Source organism: Endocarpon pusillum (genome assembly GCF_000464535.1).
Source record: "Endocarpon pusillum Z07020 unplaced genomic scaffold C734253, whole genome shotgun sequence".
Taxonomy (NCBI): Eukaryota; Fungi; Ascomycota; class Eurotiomycetes; order Verrucariales; family Verrucariaceae; genus Endocarpon; species Endocarpon pusillum.
Window position 1 is genome coordinate 100592 of NW_006913602.1, and position 24963 is coordinate 125554.

The following is a 24963-nucleotide window of genomic DNA, read 5'->3' on the forward strand; positions in this document are numbered from 1 at the left end:
AGGTTGCCCAAGAAGGGAAGATTTTGTTGTGGCCAGGCCAAAGGTCCGGAGGTCATTACCTGTAGGCACTCAAGCAGGAGCCACGGTCCGGAGGACGATTATTAAAGCTCAGAAGGGGGGAGGCTATCCAATCAACCCGTTTCATACCAGCGCTATTAGGATCCGAACCTTAAGTCATAAGTATTTGCCTAGGACGATTTCAGCTGACAGATATGGGACTCTTTAATAACGTTCTCAACAAGATCTGACTCTCACACAATTCTCTAAGATACCCGTTTTGTCAGACAAAAGCTAGAGTACGGCCCGGAGATCCTTTTGTTCCAACCTGTTTTAACCTAATGTAAGACGAGTTAATGCCGTTTAGACACATGTCTACGGAGTTGTGCCCCAAAAGTAGTAAAAGTGCGCTAATATTAGCGCCGGAGACTACTCCAGACTAGCTGTTCTAGCACTTATACTAATTTGTATGGGATGTAGAACAGAATTACTCCTCCTTACTATTCTCACGTTCTTCTACTTGGTATTGAGTTTTTCTATCGATAAATTCCAGTTTTGAGAGCTTGCCCTGGACCCTAGTACCTGCCCAGCTGCGTTTGTAGCCCTGAACGCCCTCCGGTCTGTGTATGCGTATGCTCGAATAGCTGAGGAGGCTATAACTATAAAGAAGAGTTTCTGCAGCTGTTGTATTATTATTTAAGCTCTAAATGCCTTAAATTAGGTAACAAGTAAGGTGTTAAATTTAAAGATAATTCACAGGGGATACACAAGTTATTCACAGTCGAATTCGCAGTCGAAATCAGTATAAAGCTATTGTTGAATTTGTTATCAATATCAGTGCAGCTCAACTGTCATAGGCAGCTCTTAGGGCTCACCAGGCCGCCATGCAAATTAGTGTGTGTACTAGATCTAAGCTAAGCAGCACCAATGACGCGCTAATATTAGCACACTTTGACTACTTTTGGGGCACGACTCCGTACCTTCAACAAATCTGCAGGGATGCATAGCAACGTCTGAAGTTTTGATACAATCTGAAACACCAAGTGACAAAGATTGGGCATTATGGGGAGAGGCATGTTTAACCTTTGAATCAGCAGAGAGATAAGTATAAGGGACGTCGTCATGAGTACAGACTCATGTTTGTCCTATTGGTAGTCTGCTGCCACATCCATAGTTGTCTTACTCAACCAATAGCTATTGAACCAGTCAGGTATTCCTCGATCCCTGCCCCCCAACCGACGAGACTTGTCATAGCAGCTCTAGCGACTGGCCAGCATCACCATGTCCAACAATGACGAGCTATCTGGTTCTCCGCTTGCCAGCAACGACCTAAGTATGTCCAACCCGCAGCATATTAATCCATATGTACACTATTTAGTATCCAAATCTTTCCCCAATCGCTGACTAACGCCATGACTACTCAGTGGACCTTGTGAAGCGAGTAGTAAGCGATCAAGCCTCTGACATTGAACAGCAACAATTCGCCGCCCAGGTCGTCTACAACCGGGCATTCCGACAAGACGTCCGAGACATACTAAAACGATCCAACAGCAGCCCCATGGAGATCTATCCAGATAGGTCAACGAGTCAAGCCGTAGCGACTCCAACTGCGCCAATGAAACCATCGCGCCCAACCTTGGCGGAGAGGGCATTTTCCGCGGGCCTGCCTGATATTCACAGTAAGGCACGAGCGGGTGCTCAGTCATTTCGCAGAGCTGGTTCAGCAGGTCCTCTAGGTTCGTCCCGTAGCACTACTTTTCCAGCCCAGCAGGGAGAAAGCATGCCTCCGAAGCCAGCATCGGAGGGACGTTCTGCAAACCAAGGCCGGAAGGTGTCCAGACCACAGCTGGAGCAGCCTAATCCCTAGCTTTATGTCAGCATTATCAATTCATATTGTATTTTCAATCTCGTTCAGCCATGTTGTTGCAAGTTTCGATGAGAGGAAAGGCAGGATTTTCATCAGCAAGTGTAGCAGATGTGGTCACTCTATATAAGATCCTTAAACGAGCGGAAATTAATTCGTCGTAGAGTGAGAAAAGAGACAAAATGACTGAACCATCAAAGCGCTAATAGGAATTGAACGCATTTCATTTTTATCCCCTCACTCAGTGTACTCCGTACAACTTGAACTTGAAGTTTGGTATTTAGAGTGCTTGGCCTTGGCACTCGTTTCGCGCCATGGCCCTGCCGCTTTACTCAGGCATCAGGTGACCTAGCTCAACTTCGGCTCAGCCTCAGCGTGGTTGTGCCAGCCTGATTAGGCCGCTGCTTCGTCCTCCCTCATCACCCATACCCAGTCCGTTTCTCGACCTGCTGTCACTGGACACTTACGTCATGTTTTCTAGGTGTCTCTCTTCAGCAATGTGGAAATTTTACACGACTATTGATGCAGTGTTGCACGTCCGCCTGCGAGGAAAGGCGAGCTATGCTTGACGAATACACTAAATACTCGAAGGATCGCTACCAGAGCATTCGGGACTAGTTTAAGTATGTACGGAGTAATAATGGCCTGCTATACATCCACGGTAAGAATCACCTTTGATACCACATATATGTACGCAGCGACGCGCTCTTTATGTTGATAGGATACTAATATCACTAATCGCGATTATATGACCACACAAGAATCACTAGACGAGCTAAAACGATCGATCGAAGGAACGAAAGAAAACTTAGGGAACCAACTAGAGCAGACTAGAAAAGCCATCGATGATGCTGGTACATCTATACGAGCTGTCCTCCAAGCTGATTGGACACAGCTACAGTATTGTCTCGATCATTTGGCGTACACCTAGCGAGTCGTCCAACCCTAGGTCATGATTAAAACAAACCTGGCTGGTCAAGACAATCGTACGTTGTTTGGCACCGATACAGCTCGGCCGTCGTTGAATCTGACCGTGATGGGCAACGAAGCTCAACGAGGCGCCTTGATAGCGGCAGGCGTGCACACTCCTGAGACGCTCCAGGCGCTGCTCCACGGATCTCGAACGACAGATCTTATGATGGTACTTCAAACACTACGAACTCAGTCATCCGGCACCAGTGTTGACACGTTTGAGTCCTTGCTTCACAACGACCCGGCCAACCGTACTGCTGGCATCGCCCGAAGGATTTAGTTGATGCTTAGGGCTGTTCAGGATTGTTCGGGGTTTAAGAACAGTCTTGTACAGCCACAGCTCAGGACTGCTTATTCATCGCTCAGGTTGCAATCACGTGTGCTCAGGTCCTAAGGTGGAAATGGAGTTTGGAAAGTTCAAGATTCGGGTGTAAGTATAGTGGTATACACATAGATTGAGATTGCTATACCGATACAGTTAACCAACAACAAAAATTGTAAGTATGAGTTAGATGAGTAGGTGCATGCGCTTTGAGAGTTTACCTCATTCTACTAGTAAGATATCGATGAGCAGATTCCGGATATGCAAGGCTACTTCTACTCAGATATAGTTAGATATGTGAACAAAGATGTCGGAATCTGTGAATGCCGATCGGCGTGCATCGAGCTGCATCGTTATTGTGAAAGGCGGAAGCAGCCTTGGCCTTACATCGCAGTCTCAGAAACAAGACCAGAAAAAGGAATGCAAAGTTCAATCTCTGCATGCTGGCGTCCGACTGCAATGCTAAGAGGTCGTGCTTCTTATCTTGCATTTAGGCTTTGGAAAACAATGCGCCGAGATAATGAACCCCTCTGATCGTAGCAAGCCACATGGTCGCTATGACTGAATGCTTCATTTCAGTGAATGTAGGGGAGATTGCTGTGGTCAAGATATTTATTAGGGCCATGACCATCTTTCCAGCTCATCTCTCCCTAGCACCTTCACAAATTCAGCATCCGGGTCTTGGAGAAGAAACATTCACCAGACTCAGTCGGCATCATGTCAACCATACCTCCTCTCCATGTTCGGGTATCAAACAAGCACCTAGAGCAGCAAGACTTAGGAGACGACATCCGAGCATTGATCACGACATTCGTGCCCCATCTTGCCAACGTTGAATGTCACCCAGATCCAAATTGGCCGATACTGGGAGACTTCAACAGCGACGATCTTTGCCCAGCTATCTTCCCACTCCTTGCAAGATTCGCATTGCCACGCGGTCAGCTGGTAAGATCCCTTGGCCTATCATGTCCCCCTCACTTGAAGAACAAAAACGACTGACGAAGCTGAGAAGATCGGTTGGGGTATGCGTCAGATCAGAGGAGCAGGCCTGACTGTGGTCATGGACACCAAAGTTACATACATTATCCCTCTTCAAATCGCAGGATCACCGACTATTGATGGAAAACCAATGCGCGTCGGACACTCCATCTGCGTTGAACCGGGTATACCGGTAACAGTCACTCCGGCCGCCAATTGTCTTTTTCTTGTGCCTGAAGCCTAGACCCATACAGGCGTGTGGTGAGACTTGGTGCTGGGGTTTTCCGGGGCACATGGCTATACTGGTCTGAAATTGGCTTTACTCGAAATGCGCTAGAACACAAATCAGCGAGGAGGTTGTTAAGCAGGATATGAAGCTCGAGTTCAGACATGGACAAATAGCCATTGCCAGGTTGTGCTCGTCAGCGATGCTTAGAATGTCTTTGGAGCAGAAATTTCTTTTGCAAATCTCTTTCGTTATCTTCCAGCTCCAGATCTGCAATCCTCCGAGTCTTTACATTGGTGACCATCTCCTTCGCTGCCTCGTAGCGATAGTTTCTTACCTATCCATCTTCTTGACGCCAAAATGTTGAGCTGAGGGCCTGCCACAGAAGTTTGCTAGGGTACTTATTAGCTAGTGAGTACGAATATCAATAGAGCAAATGCCTGCCGGCGGGCTGCTCTTGAGGTAGATGCTTTCGCTGGCCGGTAAACAAATGTGAAAGAGGTAGCCTCCCAGGTCCCTTATCTTCTCGACCATGTTCAACCTTTCTCGAGTTTTCACTGTTTCCCAGCTCTTCTGCAAGATACCTTGAGAACAGGAATATCGTGCATCCTGAGCAACTCCAAGGTAGCCAGTTCACTTAGCATTCCAAGGCGTTTAGGAGGATCGATGGATATGGGAGTCGTGCAATGACCTTCTGCGCCATCCATCAGCTTCGCTTTGAAGGACACAATTTGATCCCCCTTCAGCAAGCTTGTCGAAGGTAAGAACGTCACCTGCATCTTGACCATGAGCCCAGGCCATCAGCCGGTAAAGCTAGCACTCACATTGGAAATGCGATGTCGTCCCCTGAGCCAAATATCTTCTCTGTATCTAGGCATAGCAACTAAGGGGCCAACATCGACAAGACTTGCCGCCTGGAGGAGGAAAACAGCGTAAAAGAAACGACGGAGGTGTAATTGAAGTGGTAATGCTCTAGAGAACTGCTACATGGTCCCGGGTCTTGCGGGGTCTGAGGATTATCCTTGACAGTAGAAAGAAGACTTGATCACTTGAAGCAGGAGATACAGGACTGAGAATTTCCGGTCAGTTCCCAGCGGAGCTCGAGTGCTTTCATCTAAGTATAGGAGGATAAGGCGAGCAACCCCAACTGCAAATAAGAAATAGCAAGAGAAATGTGAAATAAGATGACAGGAACGGTGCACCGAAAACAGTAATCTTGCAGCAGTCGACGTAGTTCTCATGAAGCAGATAAGAAATTACTCGTCATGGGTCACGATTGTAGTCAGGGAGAATTGAGTTGGATGTTGCAGCCGTATCTATTTCCTCTATCTAGAGGTGTGTAGGCATACTTTCACTCTAGCAGCAGACAGGAGGTCTGCAGCTGTCAATTTTCTTCGGCTCTTTGTTCCTGTTCCTGGGTTGAGCCTAAGTTCTTATTTTGGACAATCAACCTTCGTCACTCCCCTCAATGACGCATTGATCAACCTCAATTGCTGCGCCTCCCTACTAAGAAATTATTGAGATTGCCTGCTTCAATCCAGAGAGAAAACGTGTTTAGAACAGCTAGTATCCCTTGCCTGTCCCACCTTCTCTCTCTGTGTATGTTCTGTCGAATAAAGTCGAGAAGATCGGTGTCCAGTATCGAGCTTTCGCTGTTGGCGTTGGAAGAGTGCCACCCATCGTTACCAGGAGCAGCGGAGAGGGCGAGAACAAGTCTAAACAGGGACTTTGGACAGAAGACAATACTAGAAGGACACCACCAGGCAACCCTGCTTTCAGATCTACATACCAATATTGGAGCTCTGTAAAGATTCTTCAATATGGATACTATGCCAGCTTCGGGCCAGGGCAAAGGCTCCGGCTCCTGGGGCTCATTTCTCAAGGCAAGTCAGACCATCTCGGAGCCTCTGCCCAGAGCTGACACTGTACAGTCCATTGCATCATTCAATGGCGACCTCTCTTCCTTGACAGCCCCTGCTTTCATTCTTAGCACGACCTCTTTAACCGAATTCAGCGCCTATTGGGCAGAGCATCCATCTATCTTTGTTGCCCCAACCCAGGAGCCAGATCCCGCCAAACGGTCCTTACTCGTGCTCAAGTGGTTTCTCTCAACCCTGAAGCAGCAATATTCGTCACGAAATGACAAGCTGGGGAGCGAAAAGAAACCGCTGAATCCATTCTTGGGTGAGCTATTTCTCGGCACCTGGCAGGACGATGCTGGAGAGACACAACTTATCTCTGAGCAAGTCAGCCATCACCCACCAGTGACAGCATATTGCATAACAAACGCAAAACATGGTATTCAGGTAGGCATATCTGCGATAGAAAGTAGAGCATTGGACGAACTAACACGTCAACCTCCAGCTTCAAGGCTACAACGCCCAAAAGGCCTCCTTCTCGCGCACCATCCACATCAAACAAGTGGGCCATGCTCTTCTCACCCTCACTCCACCCAACGCGCCAAACCAACCCGAAATTTACCTCATCACCCTCCCAGCCCTGCACATCGAATCCCTCATAACCGGCTCACCGTACATCGAACTCGAGAAATACACTCACATCGCCTCCTCCAGCGGCTACGTCTCCAAAATAGACTACTCCGGCAGAGGCTGGCTCTCCGGCAAAAAGAACACCTTCACCGCCTGCATGTGGAAGGAAGGTCAAGGCAACGACAAACACCCCCTCTACAGCGTCGAGGGCCAATGGAGTGAAAAAAACTTCTCCTTCGGCATGCACGAAGGCGACAAACCCAAGAAGGGCAAAGAGGTCGAATCCTACCGCGCAGCGCCCACCACACCGCTCACCGTCATGCCGATCGAGCAACAAGATCCCTTCGAAAGTCGCCGCGCGTGGCGCAACGTCGCCGCCTCAATCACGAAAGGAGATATGGACGCGGTGTCGTTCCACAAATCGAAGATTGAGAACGCTCAGCGCGAGCTACGCAAGAAGGAAAAGGAGGAGAGTAGGGATTGGGAGAGGAAATTCTTCAAGACGCTCCGTGAGGACGACGATGCCACGTTCGCAAAGTTGGTCAAGATGATCAGTGGAGCGACGGCCTGGGCGGGCGTGGAGGCGGAGAAGACGGCCGGAGTGTGGAGGTTCGATCCCGAGAGGGCCGGGAGGGCGAGACCGCCGTATCATCCTGAGGTTGGCGAAAGAGGGCTGGGTGAGGGTGGGAGTGAGCCGGTCAGTCAGGTCAGTACGAATACTTCGCAGGGTGGGAGGAAGTGAAATCGTATCGCGAGAGGGTGGACAGCTGGTAGGGGTGGGGGTTGTTTAAAAGCTATGAGAAGCTGGATAAAGCCTAGAAGTCATAGGGAAACTTGATTTTCGATGGAGCTGTGTTAGTAACAATAAACCGCTTGTAGTGCCAGTACTACTATAGTTGCTAGAGATATCCTCATGGGACACGAACCTTTCTTTGCAAAGGGGAATGTCTTGATTCTAGCTAAGCAGTAGCTTCTAATCCTAATTAGCTAAGGCCTGGGTGGTACAGAAGCAAAAACGCTCGTTGACCAGCCTGGAAACAGCTCAGCCTAGTCCTCAACTCGGTTCCAAGCCCTAGGGTGTCGTTTCGTGCGTATGACCGGCATGGTCTGCGGATTCCAGGCCTTCGAGCACAATGTGTTGTGGGTCTGGCAGAGCTCGGTTGTTGGTGGTGGTGGTGTGGGGGTGATATGGATGGGAAAGATGAAGGTAAAGCAATACTTTGTGGTGCTGTTGGTGCTTTTGGTTGCTGCCTGAGGGTACGGCTCAAGAGTGTTGCTGGGAGTGTGATGTTGCTCTGTTGTGCTCTGTTGTGCTCTGTTGTGCTCTGTAGTGCTGCGAAGTCGTTTGGGGCTGAAAAACAGGTATGGAGCTGATGAGACTTCGTACGTCAGCTTTGCATCAAGAGGGGTGTAGTGCTTCGTGGCTTTTGGACGGGTCTGCAGCAAACTCTGGGGAGCCCGAGAACCCTCTATACCGGCTCGTCAACGTGGAAAGCTTGTCCAACCGTCATCTTGAGGTGGAAGGCGGAGCAGAGGGTTTTCGATTCCATCTTCCGGCAGAGCTGCTTCCAAGATCTCTTCGGCTGAGTTGTACTTGTCCGCGTTGGAGTCGGAGCCTGGTAGAGAGCGGTCTGGAAGATAGCTTAACGGAAGAGATTTGTTGCTGGGTTCGTTGGGGCCAGGCCAGACAGGGGTAGCAAAAGACGAGCTTCTAAGTGGTGGAGAGGGGATGGTACTAGGGCCCTTGACTGTCAATTCATACCCTGCGCCACTAGTTAACGCCGGGTCGATCGTGGAGGCATCGTAGAGGGACTGCTGATGTTCGCTCCAGCATGCTGGCACGACTGGCGCGTTAAACAATTTCTTGGACGATGGTTGGCTCGAGTCTTCCTCAGACGTCATTCTGTTGAGATTTGGTATGCCAGAGAATTCTTGTTCGTCCATAATGACCTTGGACGAGGTCTTGCTGAAATCAATGGGAGATAAATTATCTCCAGCCATCTTCTTAGAGCATCCAGAATACTTGGGTAAGCTCCAGCTGTTGATTTGGCTCAGTTGGCCGTCCTGTTCCATCACCGTGAAAAGAGGCTCGGATGGACTATTGTAGTGGCGGCACCAGTTATCCAACTCAGTAACGTGGCCAGCGTTATTGGACTGTGGTTCGTCCAGAACAGCGGCAGTGAACTCCGGCGTAGCTACAACTGCCCCAAGTTCTTGCTTTTCATTGACTGATGCTTCAGAGCGCTCAGGGTGGAAAAATTTGACAGCAGCTTGAAGCAACTGTTCATAGCGGAAAGCCGTTTCCTGGTCTTCGCACTTTGAATCGAGGCTCGGAATTTTTCCGCCGGCTAGTTCCATGAAACATTGAAAAGCCTTCTCATCGAGCGGTCCATTCTTGGATTCAGTAGTTTGAAGGTCACGGAATTTGTTGAGCAGCTCAACATCATGGCGGCCCTTTTCCAGATCAAAGATCTTACGCCGCTCAAGACGGTGCACGCGACGGCGGAGAAGGAGGAGATTGACTGTGATGATAGCAGCGAAGAGTGAAGTGAGGATGAGGTCAATGGCAGCCCAATCCATGAGACTGGCCGCTGTGAGAGACGGTAAGCCCATGGCTATGGAGACGTAGTAGCGATTAATCTACGTCTGCGAAGGTAAGAGTAAGTTAATGGTAGAAGTTGGGTAAGGATATTGTGGTTATCAACAAAGACAGTGGTATAAGTATCAGCAGCTACGCAGAGAATGCTTGGCACCTTTGTGTTCCTTCGGTACGATTAATTGTAGGGAGTCGTTCCCCAAAAGTAGTTAAAACACGCTGAGAGATAGTTTGCCAAGATCAAGAAATAAATTTGTCTTGACACTTAGTAGTACCTGTAGTGTCATTCCAAGCATTCCAGGGGTTGAAGCCTATAGCCAGCCTAAAACGTCATAAGAAATGTCACTACTATGTCCCTTAAGTACTACAAAACCCCACTGCTTAGGGCGTATGTAATAAACAGACCCAAAGCTTATGGAGGAGTCACACTTGACATAGTTGCCAAGAGTGTACCTTTTGGCACATATATCCTCAGCGTATTTCAACTACTTTGGGGGCACGACTCCGTAAGAGCTGAACATCTTCACATACTTTCACGTGGTTTAGGATGAAGGATGTCCTCCTGCATTGAACCACATCGACCGCGGACCCTGATAGACCGACCTGGCCGGTCAAAGAGGCAACAGTTGTGGAGGCGGAGATGGTGGTGTGCAGGGCATCTTAAGTACTCCGTACGTATTCATCATTTGACTGGATTGGAGACGCCACAACTGTTGGATTGGGGAAGATGATCTTTTATTAGGCAAACACGAACGAATGATGGCTGGCGCGGATCATGGTCCTTGACCCGGAGAGGTGGAGATGTGCTAACCGAGAAAGAAGCGTATACTGGAATATGAGACATCTGCTCACAGCCGCAGCAGGGCCTCCAACATAAGCGATGTCCGCTGTGGTGTTGAAGTTGAATAACCTAATGCCTTATCCCGTGGCCAGAAACGCAGGTTCTTTCCGCAGGGAAGATTGTAAACTACTACCCGGGGGCCCTTAGATATCGTTGGCTAACCCTAGTAATATTGGATCAAAACGCGCCTGTTACCTACTAGTCTCTCGTAACTCTAATTCAACGCCATGACCTCACAGTGCTATCTACTACGTACGCGTTATGATGACAGTCTCCGTAGCTATTTATGAGCTACGAGAAGCTGTTACAGTTTCTTGGAATGCTGTACCTGTGGGCTGTCTCAACGGACTGCTTGAGGAGACACCGGCGCGTTGTTAAACAGTTGTAGATGCCAATGACATATTCCGTAGACACTCGATACTAGATAGGCAGGCTAGTCTGAATTGAGGGAGTCCTAGACACTCTATACTCACTGTGGCAAGCGCAGATACATGGTGTTGTATCTTACCTAGCATTACTACTACGTAGACCCAGCCTAACAATATTTAGTACGTAGTATGCCCCTCCCCCCGTAGTAAGCGAAAAGCAATATTGAAGTGGCTGGAATGTCAGCAGACTATTGGTCCAGTCTTTGCATACACGATCTGGTCGAAGCTTATTTCCACACCACAAAAGATAATTTCCTGATTGAGCATCTTAGTCAGTGCTTTGGTCCCGATATAGCATATTCTCTTCCTTGGCGATCGTATCCTCAATGGCAAGAAGATGTACTTCACGATTACCACTCTGTTTGGCGGGCAGATGCAGAGTATATGAAGTTGCCTCTGGCACTTGTTCAGCCTTGAAGTCCAGTTCAGGTCCTTCCTGCAAGTGCTTCGTTTTCTCTACTCTATTTCGTCTATTTTGAAGGAGTCCGTCTTCCATCTCTCCAAGATGTGGTCCTCTTCCACCATGTTGCAGTATTTGCTGGCTGCCTGTCTGGTCAGCTATGGCTATGCAACTGGAACACAGTGTTTTCGCGACAAGTTCGTCACCCTCTCTTTCATCTTCATCCCTCCTCTTCCAACCATTCTCTGCGCTTTCTCGGCCCTCCGAAACCCCCCATCATGAACCCTCGGATCTACCCAACTGACTAAGCCATCTCCAGTTGCTACCGCGCCATGTTCCCCACCGCCTCTCCCACTCAACTCTCATCCGCCACCGCCTTCTGCCGCACCTACACCACCACCGTCAACACCAACACTGCCCTGACTCAATTCCCCCCCCGTGCCACCTCCGCCTGCGGCTCCTCCCCTTCCAAGTACTCCTCCATCTGCTCCTGCGGCGTCCCACCATCCCCGTCCCCTACCTGCTCCACCGACACCTCGGCCAACCTTCTCCGCAACGGCGACTTCGAATGTGGCCTTTCCCCTTGGACCACCTACACCATCGACGGCACAACCACCTCCACCCTCTCCTCCCCAGGCTACAATTCCGCGACTGCCTTCCAATTCACCATCGGCTCAACCACATCCATCTCCGACGCTACCGCGCGCCTCATACAGACCGTCTATAACCTCGAACCTGGCGCCACCTACACACTTACCTTTGCGACAAATATCGCGGGCCCGGACGCTGGATTCTGGGGCGTGATGATCAATGGGGAGCCGAAGCGGACCGTGGACGCGAGGGATAATCTGGGGGTTGGCGTGTGGAACGTCAACTCGTTTGATTTTGTGGATGATGCAGGGGACGCGACTGAGGTCAAGTTTGAGGTTATCACCAGAGAGCCCGGGAGTGTGTTTAAGCTTGACCAGATTTCGCTAGTGAAGAAATCGGTTTAAATGGGCAGTGAAGTATCTGTCGGAAGAAGATGATCGGGGTAGCCAGGAAGCTGGAGACACATTGGGATAATCTCTTATCATCTCTCTGATGTAAAAGCAATGCCAAGCTCAAGATTGAGTAAAAAGTGCTGTAAGCTTAAATTTATTACCTAGCTGATCTCGGAACAATCTTACACAATCACAGCTCAGGGCTGCTTATTCATCGTTCAGGTTGCAGCCACATGTGCTCAGGTCTGAAAGTGGAAATGGGCTTTGGAGAGGTCAGAATTTGGGTGTGAGTATTATGGCATCTTGCCCTTGTCCTTTTTCAGCAAGAGCCAACGCGTCGAGACTGCTCAGCATGCTATATTAGTACATGATGACTGGGTTAATGGTTAAACACCAAGGTGGATGAAGTGACTCCCAGTGGAATATATCAAGCCGAAGCGGATCTTCGTCATGTTGAATGAAAACAAAGGGCTAGACGCGGCCTGTTCGTGCTGAGTCCTATAATAGATGCTATAACCATTAAGAAGCAAAAGGAAGTCATCGGCACCACGAGATAGTCAGAAGAGATAGAAGTTCACAGGTTTGGACCGTAATTCTCCCACCTGCTGCTCGAGCTGGGATCTGGCTGTGAAAGGATATGTGATATATGCCATCTGGCATCATATTTTGTATGCAGCTACAATTGACTCTGACATGGGACAACTCGAAGCTGCACCGAAGGTCTACCATCTCTCTGGAATAGTGAGGACTAAAGTCGTGGCCTGCAGAGCGCCAAGACCGACCAATACAGGGGTTGCCAAGCCCTTACGAACTACGTACCAAGTACTTACGTAGTAACCACATCGAGTCGATCAAAGAAAATACAGTATGCATGAAGCTACATACCAAGCCGCGTTTGATGTTTGACCGGGCAGAAGGGCTTCTTGATAATTCACATTCACATTCGTCGATCATAAATGTGGTATTGCTCTTGCACTCTGTTTCAACCTCCACATGCTGTGTAAAGGCGTAGGGATGTTACCTCGAAGTCATCCATTTGCACATCCACCCAATGCAGCAAAATTCTTAGCACGGCGAAAGCCTATCTCAGAGAGAAGAGTCCACTACACCACAATTCTCTGTCCTTCGGCGCGCAGACAGACCCTAGCACTTTCGGTCGACGTACCGGGCCTGTTCGAAACCAAACCCTTCTCTTGGAAGCGGTCACTCTCCCTCTTGTCGCAATCTCCACCCAGCGACCGAACTCTGTACTTCCGCGGCCACCCCAATGCTTTCAAATGCATCATCGTCCTTGAAGAACTCGGTCTGCGATACGAAGTCGTTCAACTCGAAGGAGGTAGCGATCCTGAAACAATACCTGGCTTTCTCCACAAGAACACCAGCGCGCGCACTCCTACTCTCCGCGATGGAGACATTGGTGTCTTCGGCTTCGGCGGGATAACAGCGTACCTAGTCGACCATTATGACCCCTCCGCTTCGCTGTCCTACCCACGTGGCACGCCGGAATATTACACCATGCAGAGCTGGTTTCTGACTCAGGTCAGCCGCTCTAAGGCGAGGTTTGTCTCCCAGGAGTCGCCTCATGGCATCATCGTGTCATACCATAGGTCAGAACGTATAATCAAGGACTTGGACGCAAGGTTATCCCAGGTGGAGTGGCTGTCGGGTGACAGATATACGTTTGCGGATATTGCTAGTTATGGCTGGGCGAGGTGTAACCCAGCCCTGAGGACAGTTGATTTAGCTGCCTTTCCAGCCTTCAAGCGCTGGGTAGAGAGGATCGAAGGGCGGAAGGCGGTTCAGAAGGCGATTGACACACAAACTCGCTTGCTGAAAGAAGGGAAAGAAGGCAAAGAAGGCAAAGAAGGCAAAGAAGGCGAAGAAGGACAAGCATCCGCTGCACCAGAACAGGGGATGGACAGATAGTAAGAACAGAAGACACAAGACCGGCGCAGTATATATGTACATTACATTGCGTTTGTTGCTAGTGAGAGCTCTAGAACCTTGACATCAGCATGTGTACCAAAATGCCATGTGATATGCCACCGATATGACATGAGACAGGGCAAAGACGATAAGATACGTTAATAGCTTAACCCACAGCTTTGCATAGCATATTATACACAAGGCCTAGATAATCGAAAAAGCACTAACTCGGTCTACAATACATGTTCCTTGCGCATTTCATCCAGATCCACGTACCAGTCAGATATCCCGCCCTCGAAGTCCATCCCATCCTGTCCCACTTCCAAGCCGGGGGTGACCCATTCCATCCCTAGCCCGTGAACCCAGCTTTGCCTCCCCCCAAAATCCTCAGCCCACGTTTCGACAGCAGGCTGAGAAGTCCAGTCTAAGCACGACTCCTAGTCCTCGATCCAATCCCCTCCGTAGCCCTGGGCTTGGGATTCTTCTTCTTCTTCCCCGCCGCACCACCAGCGCCAGTGCCAGTGCCAGTTCCCTTGGGTCGGCCTCGACCTTTCTTGGCTTCATCAGCACCATTGGCCTGCTTCTTTACCTTCTCCTTTTCGGCTGGGGCGGGTTTCTCCTCCGCCGAGGCCGCCTTCTTCTTTTTGCTGGCAGCAGGTTCCTTCTTCTGTTTCTTCGCTGCCGGCTTCTTCACCTCTTCTTTCTTCTCTTCCTCTGCTTCCTCCTCCTTATCTGCTGCAGCCTTTTCCTCTCCAGCGTCGTCCGCGCCATCGCCATCGCCATCTTCCTCAAGTTCGCGTTTCTTCTCTCCCTTCCCATCCCCATTCTCCTTGGGCGCGGGACTCTTGCTCGTCTTCGCGCCAGAGCCCGAACCCGAGCCCGAGCCCTTCTCATCGACCATCAGCTCGCTGGCGCGTTTTACAACATCATTGCCGGAGCGGCCGATATGAACGGCGGGGTTAGTGTTGCCGCGCTTGGATTTGATGGCGATTTCGCCCTCGTCTTTGGTCTCCACGACTGTGCCGCCAGCCTGACCGCCGCCCCAATTCCAGGAGACTGTCGCGAATGTTAGTGGCTTGATGTGCGCGCTGAGTGTGGAAGCATTGAGATTGACGCCGCTTACCTTTATCGCCTTTCTCGGGTTCGTCGTTGGCCATGATGACGTCAAGATGGCAATGCGATTGAGGGAGAGAAGAGTGATGGGGAGGTCAAAGTGATGCGATTAAGGTCGCGAAGGGTACGCGATAGTAGGGAAGGCGAAAGGACTCGAAAACAGCTAAGTTTGGATATGATCGAGGAGGAGCATGGGAGAAGAGGAGGGTTGGTTGTTGTGATCTGTGAGACCGGAGAACCGAAGCGACCTTGGACGCGGGCCAGCCTACTACCCATGCGGGAGGCGCGCTAGGGAAGCTTACCTGGCGACCACCTCAAGTCAGGGGCATGGGGGCATAGTAATAAGTAAGGTGGCTGGTTGCCAAGTTACACGGTCACGGTCATGATCACGGCCATGGTCATGATCTTGGTCATGTTCAATGAGATTTGGGCTGCCGTAGTAGGCCAGCAGCGACCTTTCCCCCGTATGACAGCATCTGTATACAAAGGAAGTAAGAGAGCTGCGAGGTGTCGCTGGGAACTAAAGCGCCTCAGCTGAAATTGCCTCAAACCCTTGAAAGTCCAGCTTTTTCATCGAGGCAGTTTCCATCCTACCCGGTGGTCTAATCCTTTGGGGATATTCTTCAAGACTCAACCGGCCACCAAATCTTCCGAGGTTGGTATCATAACGTTTTCACATCTGTGCAGGAGATGAACTTGACACATTCGCGGGCGGAACGGACGCCCAGTCCTGGCCCCATAATGGTGCAGGTCATGTTTTAGCTTTGCCACAAAGGCACGGTTGACATGCTGTATCACTATTCCGAACCTGTCTCGGCCCGAAGCTTGGCGCCAAAATTCTTTTGCATAGAATTTTGGCACGGAGCTTCGGCCCGACCATCTATCATTGAAGTTGCACTCAGGCTCAGCAACAGCATACCTGCCAGGAGTATGTAGCATGTGCCTGTGTTTGCAACACGAGGCAATGTTTGACCATCCCCTGCTGCGGAAATATCACTGGATAAGTCGCATTCCCCAGCAGGAATCCCATATATGGCAACATGGGATATGTACTTCGAGTTGAATCCACAGGTGCATTCACAATTTTGTTCTCTTTGCCTTGATGGGCAGTGTTCTTTCTGCGTGGTGCTGGCCGCCATCCTACAAAGAAGAAGCGGTTCTCGTTCGAGGAGTTCTTTTCTGGCATACTGATATTGCTCTCGGTTACCCTCTTGATTGTTGCAGAGGTCATGGAGTGTGGTTTGGCGCGTCCAGCAGAAGGGAGACGTGGCCAAAGGCGCGGCACATCAACTGAACAAACTCATCAACATGCCACTACTGCTGTTCAAACCACTCATTGAGAACCTACGAGCGTGGGAGGTTCGCAGAACACATGTAATGATTCCACAGGGGCCCATACTGCCAGTCTAACGACGGCACGCGGAGAAGCGAACCCACGGGGTGCTCATATCACACCCACAAGACCACTGCATCCAGCTCAAACCCATCCAAAATACTGCTAGCAGAGAAGCTAGATAGTTCAGCAAGGCTACCTACCCCAGTGCAGGTTCCTCCGTCGATACTGAGTACAGCAGCTCGCCCGCAAGCTACTCCAGCTGCGTCGCCCGCGGCATTTCGAACCAAGCCCGTCCAGCTAGAGCGCACAGAAAAACTGCTGCGCTGGATAGAGGTGAATTGAACCTATCACTGAGAGGACAGACGGCAACTAAGCCGGCAGTTGTACCTGATGCGCGACCTAAGCCAGCAGTTGAAGGCATTCAAGAAGGATTGTCAAATATCAGCCTAGCTGGTCATGATGGAGGTAGAGTAACAGAAACGAATCTAATTCCCCCTCCCACACAGGCAATTCGGCCATCAGATGGGCTAGGATCAAATACAGGCTTCTCTATAGGCGCCGGCTCTTCGACAGGCGCAGTTCCTCCGCCGCATGCAGGTTCCTCGACCGGCGCAGGTACCTCACGTTCTCACCCACCAAGTGAAGGGTTCCCACCAAGACAACCAGAAGCGAGACAACCCGGTAATGCGAGAGGCATGGCAACAGGGTCGGATGTTGCACCGAGTTCTATGCCACAAACGAGACCTCCTGCACCAAGAGGACGTGCAGGGCTAGAGTTCTGCACATCTTCAGGAATGAAGATTTGGTTCGTGACAGCGTGCCTACTTATTGCAAAGAATACACAACACCACAAAGCAACGTTGAAAAACTTCGTAGAGACCCTCGCCACCCTCGCCACGAAGTACAATAAAAGGCTACCCCCTCCGCGTGCTGATATGAACCCTAATTTACTTGCAGACGTGGATGCGGATGCAGAACGCAGACCTTCACAATGGTGCCTGGTTCAAGTACTAGACGATGAGACTTCTAATCGATTAAATAGCGCCAATCTCACACCTGAAGAGTCACCATGTAAATCACTTACTTTGAACCACGTAGAAGGACCACTGCAACAGCACAAACTGATCTCCCCTGTGTTCAATGTGTTTCCTGGTTCACCGTGGCGGCAGAGTGAGAACGAGTTTTGGAGATATCTTTCGAATCATTGCCATATTGAGGGAGAGGTATACCATGGTACTCATGTTCATGTCTTCAGGACGCCTAACATCAATGCGAAAGAGGGTCAGCGCCTGGCCTTTGCAATCCTCCAATCTGAAACAGCAATTGAGGCTTTGGTGCCAGACCGTGCGGGCCATCCAGATGCTAGGAGTAATTGGCTACATAGCGAGTTCCTTGCACGGCAAGCAAGATCTCGACGCGACGTCATAAGTTTTGTAGAGCACCAATATTGGCGATGTGGTCTGCCTACAACTATGCAGTGTCACGATAGCTGTGACCAGAATTTTTGTTGGAACTTTCGAAGCTAGGAACGGAGGAGCCCAAACGTGATAGAGTTCCGCAAACCTCCACCAAGCACCTCACTTCTTCAGGTTCTAGGCTGGGCCGAGTTCACGTTGTGTTTCGTTCAAGCTTCGATACGTGCCCACTGCGCGACCTGGTTGACATTCAGGCGAATGTAGGAGGCCTGCGTGGCTTTGGTGCCGGTACACTGTACACTGTACACTGGCTTCACAACGAATGTGAATCTTTCAACGCGATTTGGAATGGCATCCTATCGAATGCAATGCTGAAAACCTAGACCTTCCTTTCCCCATAACTAACCCCAAGCAGGCATCCTCAGCGAGCTGGAGCTGCTTGGCAGGATGGTCAGAGAGGACAGGAGGTGCTGGAGGGACTTGCAAGGGCATAGATATTGCATGCGATTCACTCAATAGCGCGCGGCTCAACAGCTGAAAGACAAGGGTATATTTTGGGGGACATTAAATATAACATAGCCTGGATAATACGGAGTCATAACTAAGCCCGTGCCGTGCTGTTGGTTGAGCGGAGGTCGGCATACCAAGACTTCCGCTGCCAAGCATAATTATCGGCACGGTGTAAAATATACCGTAGTGACCGGTGTATCATATAGTACGTCTCCAACCTACTGGCATCTATGATCGATTTTGGCCGATTTTGGCTCAATTTCGGCCGAAGGTTGCACCGCATCTTCAAATCTATCCCACTCCAAGCTGCATCACCATTGGAGACTTCCAATAAAAGGCTGAGGACTATTTCGATCAACCTGCATAAAACTTCCCCATCTCCGTCTCCGACTAGCTCCGACTAGCTCCGACGACATCCGACGACATCCGACGACATCCGGGCTCATTATGAAGTTAACGGTCACTGTACCTGAAGCTCTCCCCAAGATCCTTATCTATTTGGAGCTCCACTCTAGAATTTCTGCAGCAGTAGATAACACCTTTACCTCGAGGTCGTTCCTAATCTTCAATTGCTTCTCGTGATGCGGCACTGTTGTGCTTCATTCAAGTAGCGTCGCATTTCTTATATTGATAATTGCCCGCATTTTTTCTCTCTACAAACATTCCCAACGCTTTGCTATACTCCTGAACTTGCCCAGGATGGCATCTGCCCATGCATCGACAAAATCAGCCACCCCTCGCAATGGCTCCTTAACCTCCTCTTCAGGCACCTCCGAAGAAGACATTCCTAGACCCATAAGCCCCGGTCCTCGATTTGAGCCCATCCGCACAAGTACCTACACCAATCGAGGATCAACCTACACCAGTCGAGAATCAATGTTGGAGTATGGGTTCCCAACAGAAGACGGGCCTGAATTAGCTGAGATTGCCACCATTCTCTCCAGAGCGGAATCTCTCGCTACAAGGCCTGTTGAATCCAAGTCAGAAGATGGAGCACCCCAGCTTAGGCGGCAGGACACTGTCGCAGGAATGGAATACAATGATCCCAAGTTCAACCCAGAAACTCCCGAATTTGATTTCTATCTTTGGGCACGAAAGTTTCTGCAGACCATCGAGAAGGAGGGAATCAAGCAAAGGCGTGCTGGGTTTACGTTCAAGAACCTTACCGTTTCCGGCTCAGGGGCTGCCTTGCAATTACAGAAGAATGTCGCGTCGTTGCTGATGGCACCTTTCCGTCTTCGAGAATACTTCGGTGATGCCCCAGAGAAACAGATCCTGCGAAACTTCAACGGGTCGGTCAGAAGTGGAGAGATGCTTATCGTGCTGGGGAGGCCAGGTAGTGGTTGCTCGACCTTTTTAAAATCCATCTGTGGTGAGTTAGCAGGACTGGAAATGGATAAGAAGTCAGTGGTACACTACAATGGAATCCCACAAGATCGATTCATCAAAGAGATGAGAGGAGATGTCGTCTACAACCAGGAGAATGAAAAACATTTTCCTCATCTTACCGTTGGCGAAACCCTGGACTTCGCCGCTGCCGCTCGTACTCCTTCAGCACGAGTCCTGGGCGTGCCCAGAAAAGACTTTTCGCAATACATGGCAAAAATCATGATGAACATTTTTGGGCTGGGCCACACAAGGAATACCAAAGTCGGGAACGACTTCGTTCGAGGTGTCAGTGGTGGTGAAAGAAAACGAGTCAGTATTGCAGAGATGGCTCTGGCAGGTTCCCCTTTGGCAGCCTGGGACAACAGTACTCGTGGTTTAGATGCAGCTACTGCTTTAGAGTTTGTTCGATCTTTGAGGGTCGCTTCGAACATTGCAGGTTTCACTAATGCAGTCGCGATTTACCAGGCTTCTCAGAGCATATACGACCTTTTCGATAAGGCCATTGTCCTTTACGAAGGCCGCCAGATTTACTTTGGACCAGCTGACGCCGCGAGAGCGTATTTTGAGAGCATGGGCTGGGTTTGTCCACCCAGGCAGACAACTGGCGACTTCCTCACTTCCGTAACAAATCCTCAGGAACGAAAGGCTCGCGATGGGTTCGAAAACAAGGTTCCAAGAACTGCTGATGAATTTGAGAAATACTGGCTCCAGTCAGAGAACTACCAGTTATGTTTACAGGACATTGCTGAAGCCGAGGAGGAGAATCCAGTCGGAGGCGGTGCGTTGGACGCATTCCGTGAGTCTAAGCATCAAGCTCAAGCAAAGCACGTCCGACCGAGGTCACCTTACACGATCAGCATTCCCATGCAGATCAAGATTTGCACGATTCGCGCGTATCAGCGGCTGTGGAACGACAAGGCGTCGACATTGACGACAGTGATTGGCCAGATTGTGATGGCTCTCATCATTGGTAGTATTTTCTACGGCACTCCTCAAAGCACTGGCTCATTCTTCGCCAAAGGCTCCGTCCTTTTCTTTGCTGTCCTCTTGAATGCGCTTATTGCAATCACGGAAATCAACGGACTTTATGACCAAAGACCAATAGTTGAAAAGCACGTCAGCTACGCCTTCTACCATCCTTTCACGGAAGCCCTCGCGGGGATAGTCTCGGACATTCCAGTCAAATTTCTCATCGCAACGTGCTTCAACATTATCCTATACTTCCTGTCTGGACTGCGATATGAGGCTGGTCCGTTCTTTGTGTTCTTCCTCTTCAACTTTGTTGCAATGTTGACTATGTCTGCCATCTTTCGAACTATAGCTGCCGCTACGAAGGCGATCTCCCAGGCATTAGCTATTGCTGGAGTACTGGTTCTTGCTATAGTGATATATACCGGTTTCACGGTACAAATCAGCTACATGCATCCCTGGTTCCGCTGGCTCAACTACATCAATCCGGTTGGATACGCCTTCGAAGCCATATTGGCCAACGAAGTTCACAACCAGCGATATGAATGTGCTCCAACAAGCCTCATCCCTCCTTACGGCACCGGCGACAACTTCCAGTGTGCTGTGGCTGGTGCTGTTCCAGGCCGAACGTCCGTTCTTGGTGACGACTGGTTGCGGTTATCTTACGGATATAGCTATTCCAACGTCTGGCGCAATCTGGGAATCCTTCTTGCCTTCCAAATCTTTTTCTACTTCACATATTTGGTGGCAACCGAACTCAACGCCAAGTCAACCTCTACAGCCGAGTTTTTGATCTTTCGCCGAGGTCACATCCCCAAATATATGGAGCGTGAAAGCAAGGACATTGAGGCTGGTAAGGCGGACTCCGCCGCTGCTACAGCAGTGTCGTCCAACGATTCTTATCAAGGTGCGAAAGCGAGAGAAGTCGGCGCGTTGCCTGTTCAGAAAGACATATTCACTTGGAGAGACGTCACTCTTGACATCAGCATCAAAGGTGAGCCTCGAAGACTACTTGACCATGTCTCGGGCTGGGTGAAGCCAGGTACGCTTACTGCTCTGATGGGTGTTTCGGGAGCGGGGAAGACAACTTTGCTTGATACGCTGGCTCAAAGAAGCAGTATTGGAGTTCTTACAGGTGACATGTTTGTCAATGGCAAACCTCTTGACCCATCCTTTCAACGGAAGACTGGGTATGTACAGCAACAGGATCTACATTTAGAGACCACCACAGTACGGGAAGCATTACGATTCTCCGCCACACTTCGTCAACCGGAATCTGTCTCCAAGGCTGAGAAATATGCTTTCGTCGAAGAGGTTATCAAGATGCTTAACATGGAAGATTTCAGTGAGGCGATTGTCGGCAATCCTGGCGAAGGTCTGAATGTGGAACAGCGAAAACTATTGACCATTGGTGTCGAACTTGCTGCCAAGCCAGCTTTGTTACTGTTCCTTGACGAGCCCACGTCCGGTCTTGATTCGCAAAGTTCTTGGTCAATCATCGCTTTCCTACGCAAGCTGGCGGATAGCGGGCAGGCGGTACTGTCAACCATCCATCAACCATCTGCAATTCTCTTCCAAGAATTTGACCGATTGTTGTTTCTCGCTAAAGGAGGCAAGACCGTCTACTTTGGAGACATCGGCGAGAATTCGAAATCGCTACTTGGATACTTCGAGAATCATGGGGCCCGAAAATGTGATGACGAGGAGAACCCGGCGGAGTATATGCTCGAGATTGTCGGAGTCGGCTCACGGAACAAGTTGGACATTGAATGGCCAGAGGTATGGACGAGTAGCCAGGAGAGCAAGGATGTGCAAGCCGAGATTGATCGTATTCATGCCGAGAAACAAAGAGAAGCAGTCACAGATCGTGGTGAATCCACTGGCGAATTCGCCATGCCTTTGACTGCGCAGATTTACGAAGTTACTCTCCGAGTTTTCCAGCAATACTGGCGAACTCCGTCTTATGTTTGGGGCAAGTTTACGCTTGGGCTCGCTTCGGCTCTCTTTATTGGTTTCTCTTTCTTCCTTCAAAACACCTCTTCGGCTGGGCTACAGAACACCCTGTTCGCCATTTTCATGTTAACATCCATCTTTTCTACTCTTGTTCAGCAGGTAAGCATTTCCGTTTGTTTGTTCGCCGCTATTCAAGCTGATACCAGACCACAGATCATGCCCCGGTTTGTGACTCAGCGCTCTCTCTACGAAGTGCGTGAACGCCCTTCCAAAGCATACTCGTGGATCGCCTTCCTCGTGGCCAACATCTCCGTCGAGATTCCTTATCAAATCCTCCTTGGCATCCTCGCCTGGGCCGCCTGGTACTTCCCAGTTTTCGGAGACAACCAATCGGCCGAACGCAAGGGCCTCATGCTCCTCTTCTGCATTGAGTTTTTCCTCTTCGCCTCTACTTTCGCACACATGGTCATTGCCGCCTTGCCCGATGCCGAAACTGCAGGCAATATCGCCACCCTTCTCTTCAGCATGGCACTAACCTTTAATGGCGTCATCCAAAACCCCAATGCCCTCCCCGGCTTCTGGCTCTTCATGTACCGCGTCTCACCCCTAACATACCTCATCTCTGGGTGGGCCAGCACAGGCCTAGCAGGAAAAGCAATCGATTGCGCCGACAACGAACTCGCACAGTTCAACCCCCCAGCTAACCAGACCTGCGGCCAATATCTTGCCGACTACATCTCTGCCGGCGCAATCGGCCAGCTCCAAAACCCGGAAGCCAGCTCCGATTGTCGCTACTGCCCTCTCAGCAACTCGGATCAATACCTCGCCGCCGTCAATATCAGCTACGACACCCGCTGGCGCGATTTCGGCATCGGGTGGGCATATGTCGTCTTCAACATTGCGGCGACGGTGTTGCTATATTACATGTTTAGGGTTAAGCATTGGAGTCCCGCAAGTCTAGCCAAGGGACCCGCTGTGTTGGCCGACAGGTTGGCGAGGCTTGGTCGCAGGATCTTTACGAGACATGCGGAGCCGACACCGAGAGGGAAGGAGGATGTTAATCATAGGATTTATTGAGTTTTTTTAAAGATGGGGTCAATGATAATAGGTTGGCTGTTGGTTTCTTCTATGCGTTTGGCCGGGTTTGCATGGGATTCTGGGAAAGCAAGCGATTGAGCGAAGTTTACGATATTCTTGTTGGTGTGGAAAGTAAGGCGTTCGATACTACCAGTACACAGTAATTAATCCGAGCGTATCGAGCGTGGATTTATTAGGTCCTCGCAATGTTTCAATTCTCTTGAAACAATCTTTGAGCCTAAGTTCGAACATGTTACTTCTTTTCCTAAGATCAGACGATGTAGTAGTAGATCAGACCATCCGCATACGAGTCTAAGAATCCAATCTGTTTCTTGGTGGTGAAGCCAGAGCGAGAAAGGCATGCTATGCTGTGCTGTGCTCGCCTAGGCTAGGTGGACCAGCAAGAAAAATGTCCTTCGTCGTTCATAGATGGATGGGAAGTAGGTCGTAGGTCGGAGGTCGTAGGTCATAGGTCGTAGGTGCTGGGGCACCCATTCATTCTGATTCTGATTCTGATTCCATTCAGTTTCTTTCTCTCAATCACCACCGTCTTTCATGGATTTCTGGAGCAGGGAGTTGGGGAAAAGTTCGATTACTTCATTTCAAGCCATCCAACTAACTAACTACTACTTATCACCCCTCCTCGCTCTCTTGTTTCTCTCTTCCTCCGAGAATTAAACCGGCCTACTCGCTTTCACGCCTCTTCATTGTCATCATCATCGTCATCGAGCATGAGCGAGCAGCTTGCTAATTGCATTCGCGCTGGGGAATCGGTTGAAAATGCTCTGGGGGGTGGGAGTGTGAAGGGAGGAGGAGGTGGTGGTGGTGATGTAAGAAGATGACGGACGTTCCTTCCACTGATTCTGATTCTGATCCGAAGGAAGATGGTCAACCTCAGTTAGAGAAAACATCTTGGCGCACGCGTCCCTCCAGGCTTTGATTTACTGTGGCTGACTCGGCTGCTAGAAGCTGACACGTTGTAATGTCGGATAGGATGGGATTGGTGAGTAGTACTATAGTACTCCGTACTTCAGGCGAGAGAGTGGCCTTGGTACTGCTCGCAAGGCGATGTATGATCCTCCCGTTGGGTTCCTAAGGCTTCACTACATCTGTCTGAATCCAGCGGTCTTCGTTCCTTGGAGCGTGGAAATGAACTCAGCCTCTGCGTGTGCATCTATC

At 50.0% G+C, this 24963-nt stretch overlaps 9 protein-coding genes across 9 annotated transcripts; 7 read left to right on the forward strand and 2 right to left on the reverse strand.

The window, feature by feature from the left end:
• Positions 1-1278: 1278 nt before the first annotated feature.
• Positions 1279-1864, forward strand: EPUS_00029 (uncharacterized protein; the record flags this gene model as incomplete). Its single annotated transcript, XM_007789059.1, has 2 exons — positions 1279-1330; positions 1422-1864. 2 exons carry the CDS (start codon positions 1279-1281, stop codon positions 1862-1864), a joined length of 495 nt encoding a protein of 164 aa, XP_007787249.1.
• A 949-nt stretch (positions 1865-2813) lies between these two features.
• Positions 2814-3113, forward strand: EPUS_00030 (uncharacterized protein; the record flags this gene model as incomplete). Its single annotated transcript, XM_007789060.1, has 1 exon — positions 2814-3113. One exon carries the CDS (start codon positions 2814-2816, stop codon positions 3111-3113), a length of 300 nt encoding a protein of 99 aa, XP_007787250.1.
• Positions 3114-6179: 3066 nt separating this feature from the next.
• On the forward strand, positions 6180-7590 carry EPUS_00031 (uncharacterized protein; the record flags this gene model as incomplete). The annotated part of the gene is made up of 2 exons (XM_007789061.1): positions 6180-6665; positions 6724-7590. 2 exons carry the CDS (start codon positions 6180-6182, stop codon positions 7588-7590), a joined length of 1353 nt encoding a protein of 450 aa, XP_007787251.1.
• Positions 7591-7895: 305 nt separating this feature from the next.
• Positions 7896-9461, reverse strand: EPUS_00032 (uncharacterized protein; the record flags this gene model as incomplete). Its single annotated transcript, XM_007789062.1, has 2 exons — positions 7896-8317; positions 8354-9461. 2 exons carry the CDS (start codon positions 9459-9461, stop codon positions 7896-7898), a joined length of 1530 nt encoding a protein of 509 aa, XP_007787252.1.
• A 1984-nt stretch (positions 9462-11445) lies between these two features.
• EPUS_00033 (uncharacterized protein) lies at positions 11446-12108 on the forward strand (the record flags this gene model as incomplete). The annotated part of the gene is made up of 1 exon (XM_007789063.1): positions 11446-12108. The coding sequence occupies one exon, from the start codon at positions 11446-11448 to the stop codon at positions 12106-12108; it is 663 nt and encodes a 220-aa protein (XP_007787253.1).
• A 981-nt stretch (positions 12109-13089) lies between these two features.
• Positions 13090-14022, forward strand: EPUS_00034 (uncharacterized protein; the record flags this gene model as incomplete). The annotated part of the gene is made up of 1 exon (XM_007789064.1): positions 13090-14022. The coding sequence occupies one exon, from the start codon at positions 13090-13092 to the stop codon at positions 14020-14022; it is 933 nt and encodes a 310-aa protein (XP_007787254.1).
• Positions 14023-14446: 424 nt separating this feature from the next.
• On the reverse strand, positions 14447-15179 carry EPUS_00035 (uncharacterized protein; the record flags this gene model as incomplete). The annotated part of the gene is made up of 2 exons (XM_007789065.1): positions 14447-15078; positions 15146-15179. 2 exons carry the CDS (start codon positions 15177-15179, stop codon positions 14447-14449), a joined length of 666 nt encoding a protein of 221 aa, XP_007787255.1.
• Positions 15180-16443: 1264 nt separating this feature from the next.
• EPUS_00036 (uncharacterized protein) lies at positions 16444-17997 on the forward strand (the record flags this gene model as incomplete). The annotated part of the gene is made up of 2 exons (XM_007789066.1): positions 16444-16494; positions 16978-17997. The coding sequence occupies 2 exons, from the start codon at positions 16444-16446 to the stop codon at positions 17995-17997; spliced, it is 1071 nt and encodes a 356-aa protein (XP_007787256.1).
• Positions 17998-19095: 1098 nt separating this feature from the next.
• Positions 19096-23784, forward strand: EPUS_00037 (uncharacterized protein; the record flags this gene model as incomplete). Its single annotated transcript, XM_007789067.1, has 2 exons — positions 19096-22866; positions 22921-23784. 2 exons carry the CDS (start codon positions 19096-19098, stop codon positions 23782-23784), a joined length of 4635 nt encoding a protein of 1544 aa, XP_007787257.1.
• Positions 23785-24963: the final 1179 nt, after the last annotated feature.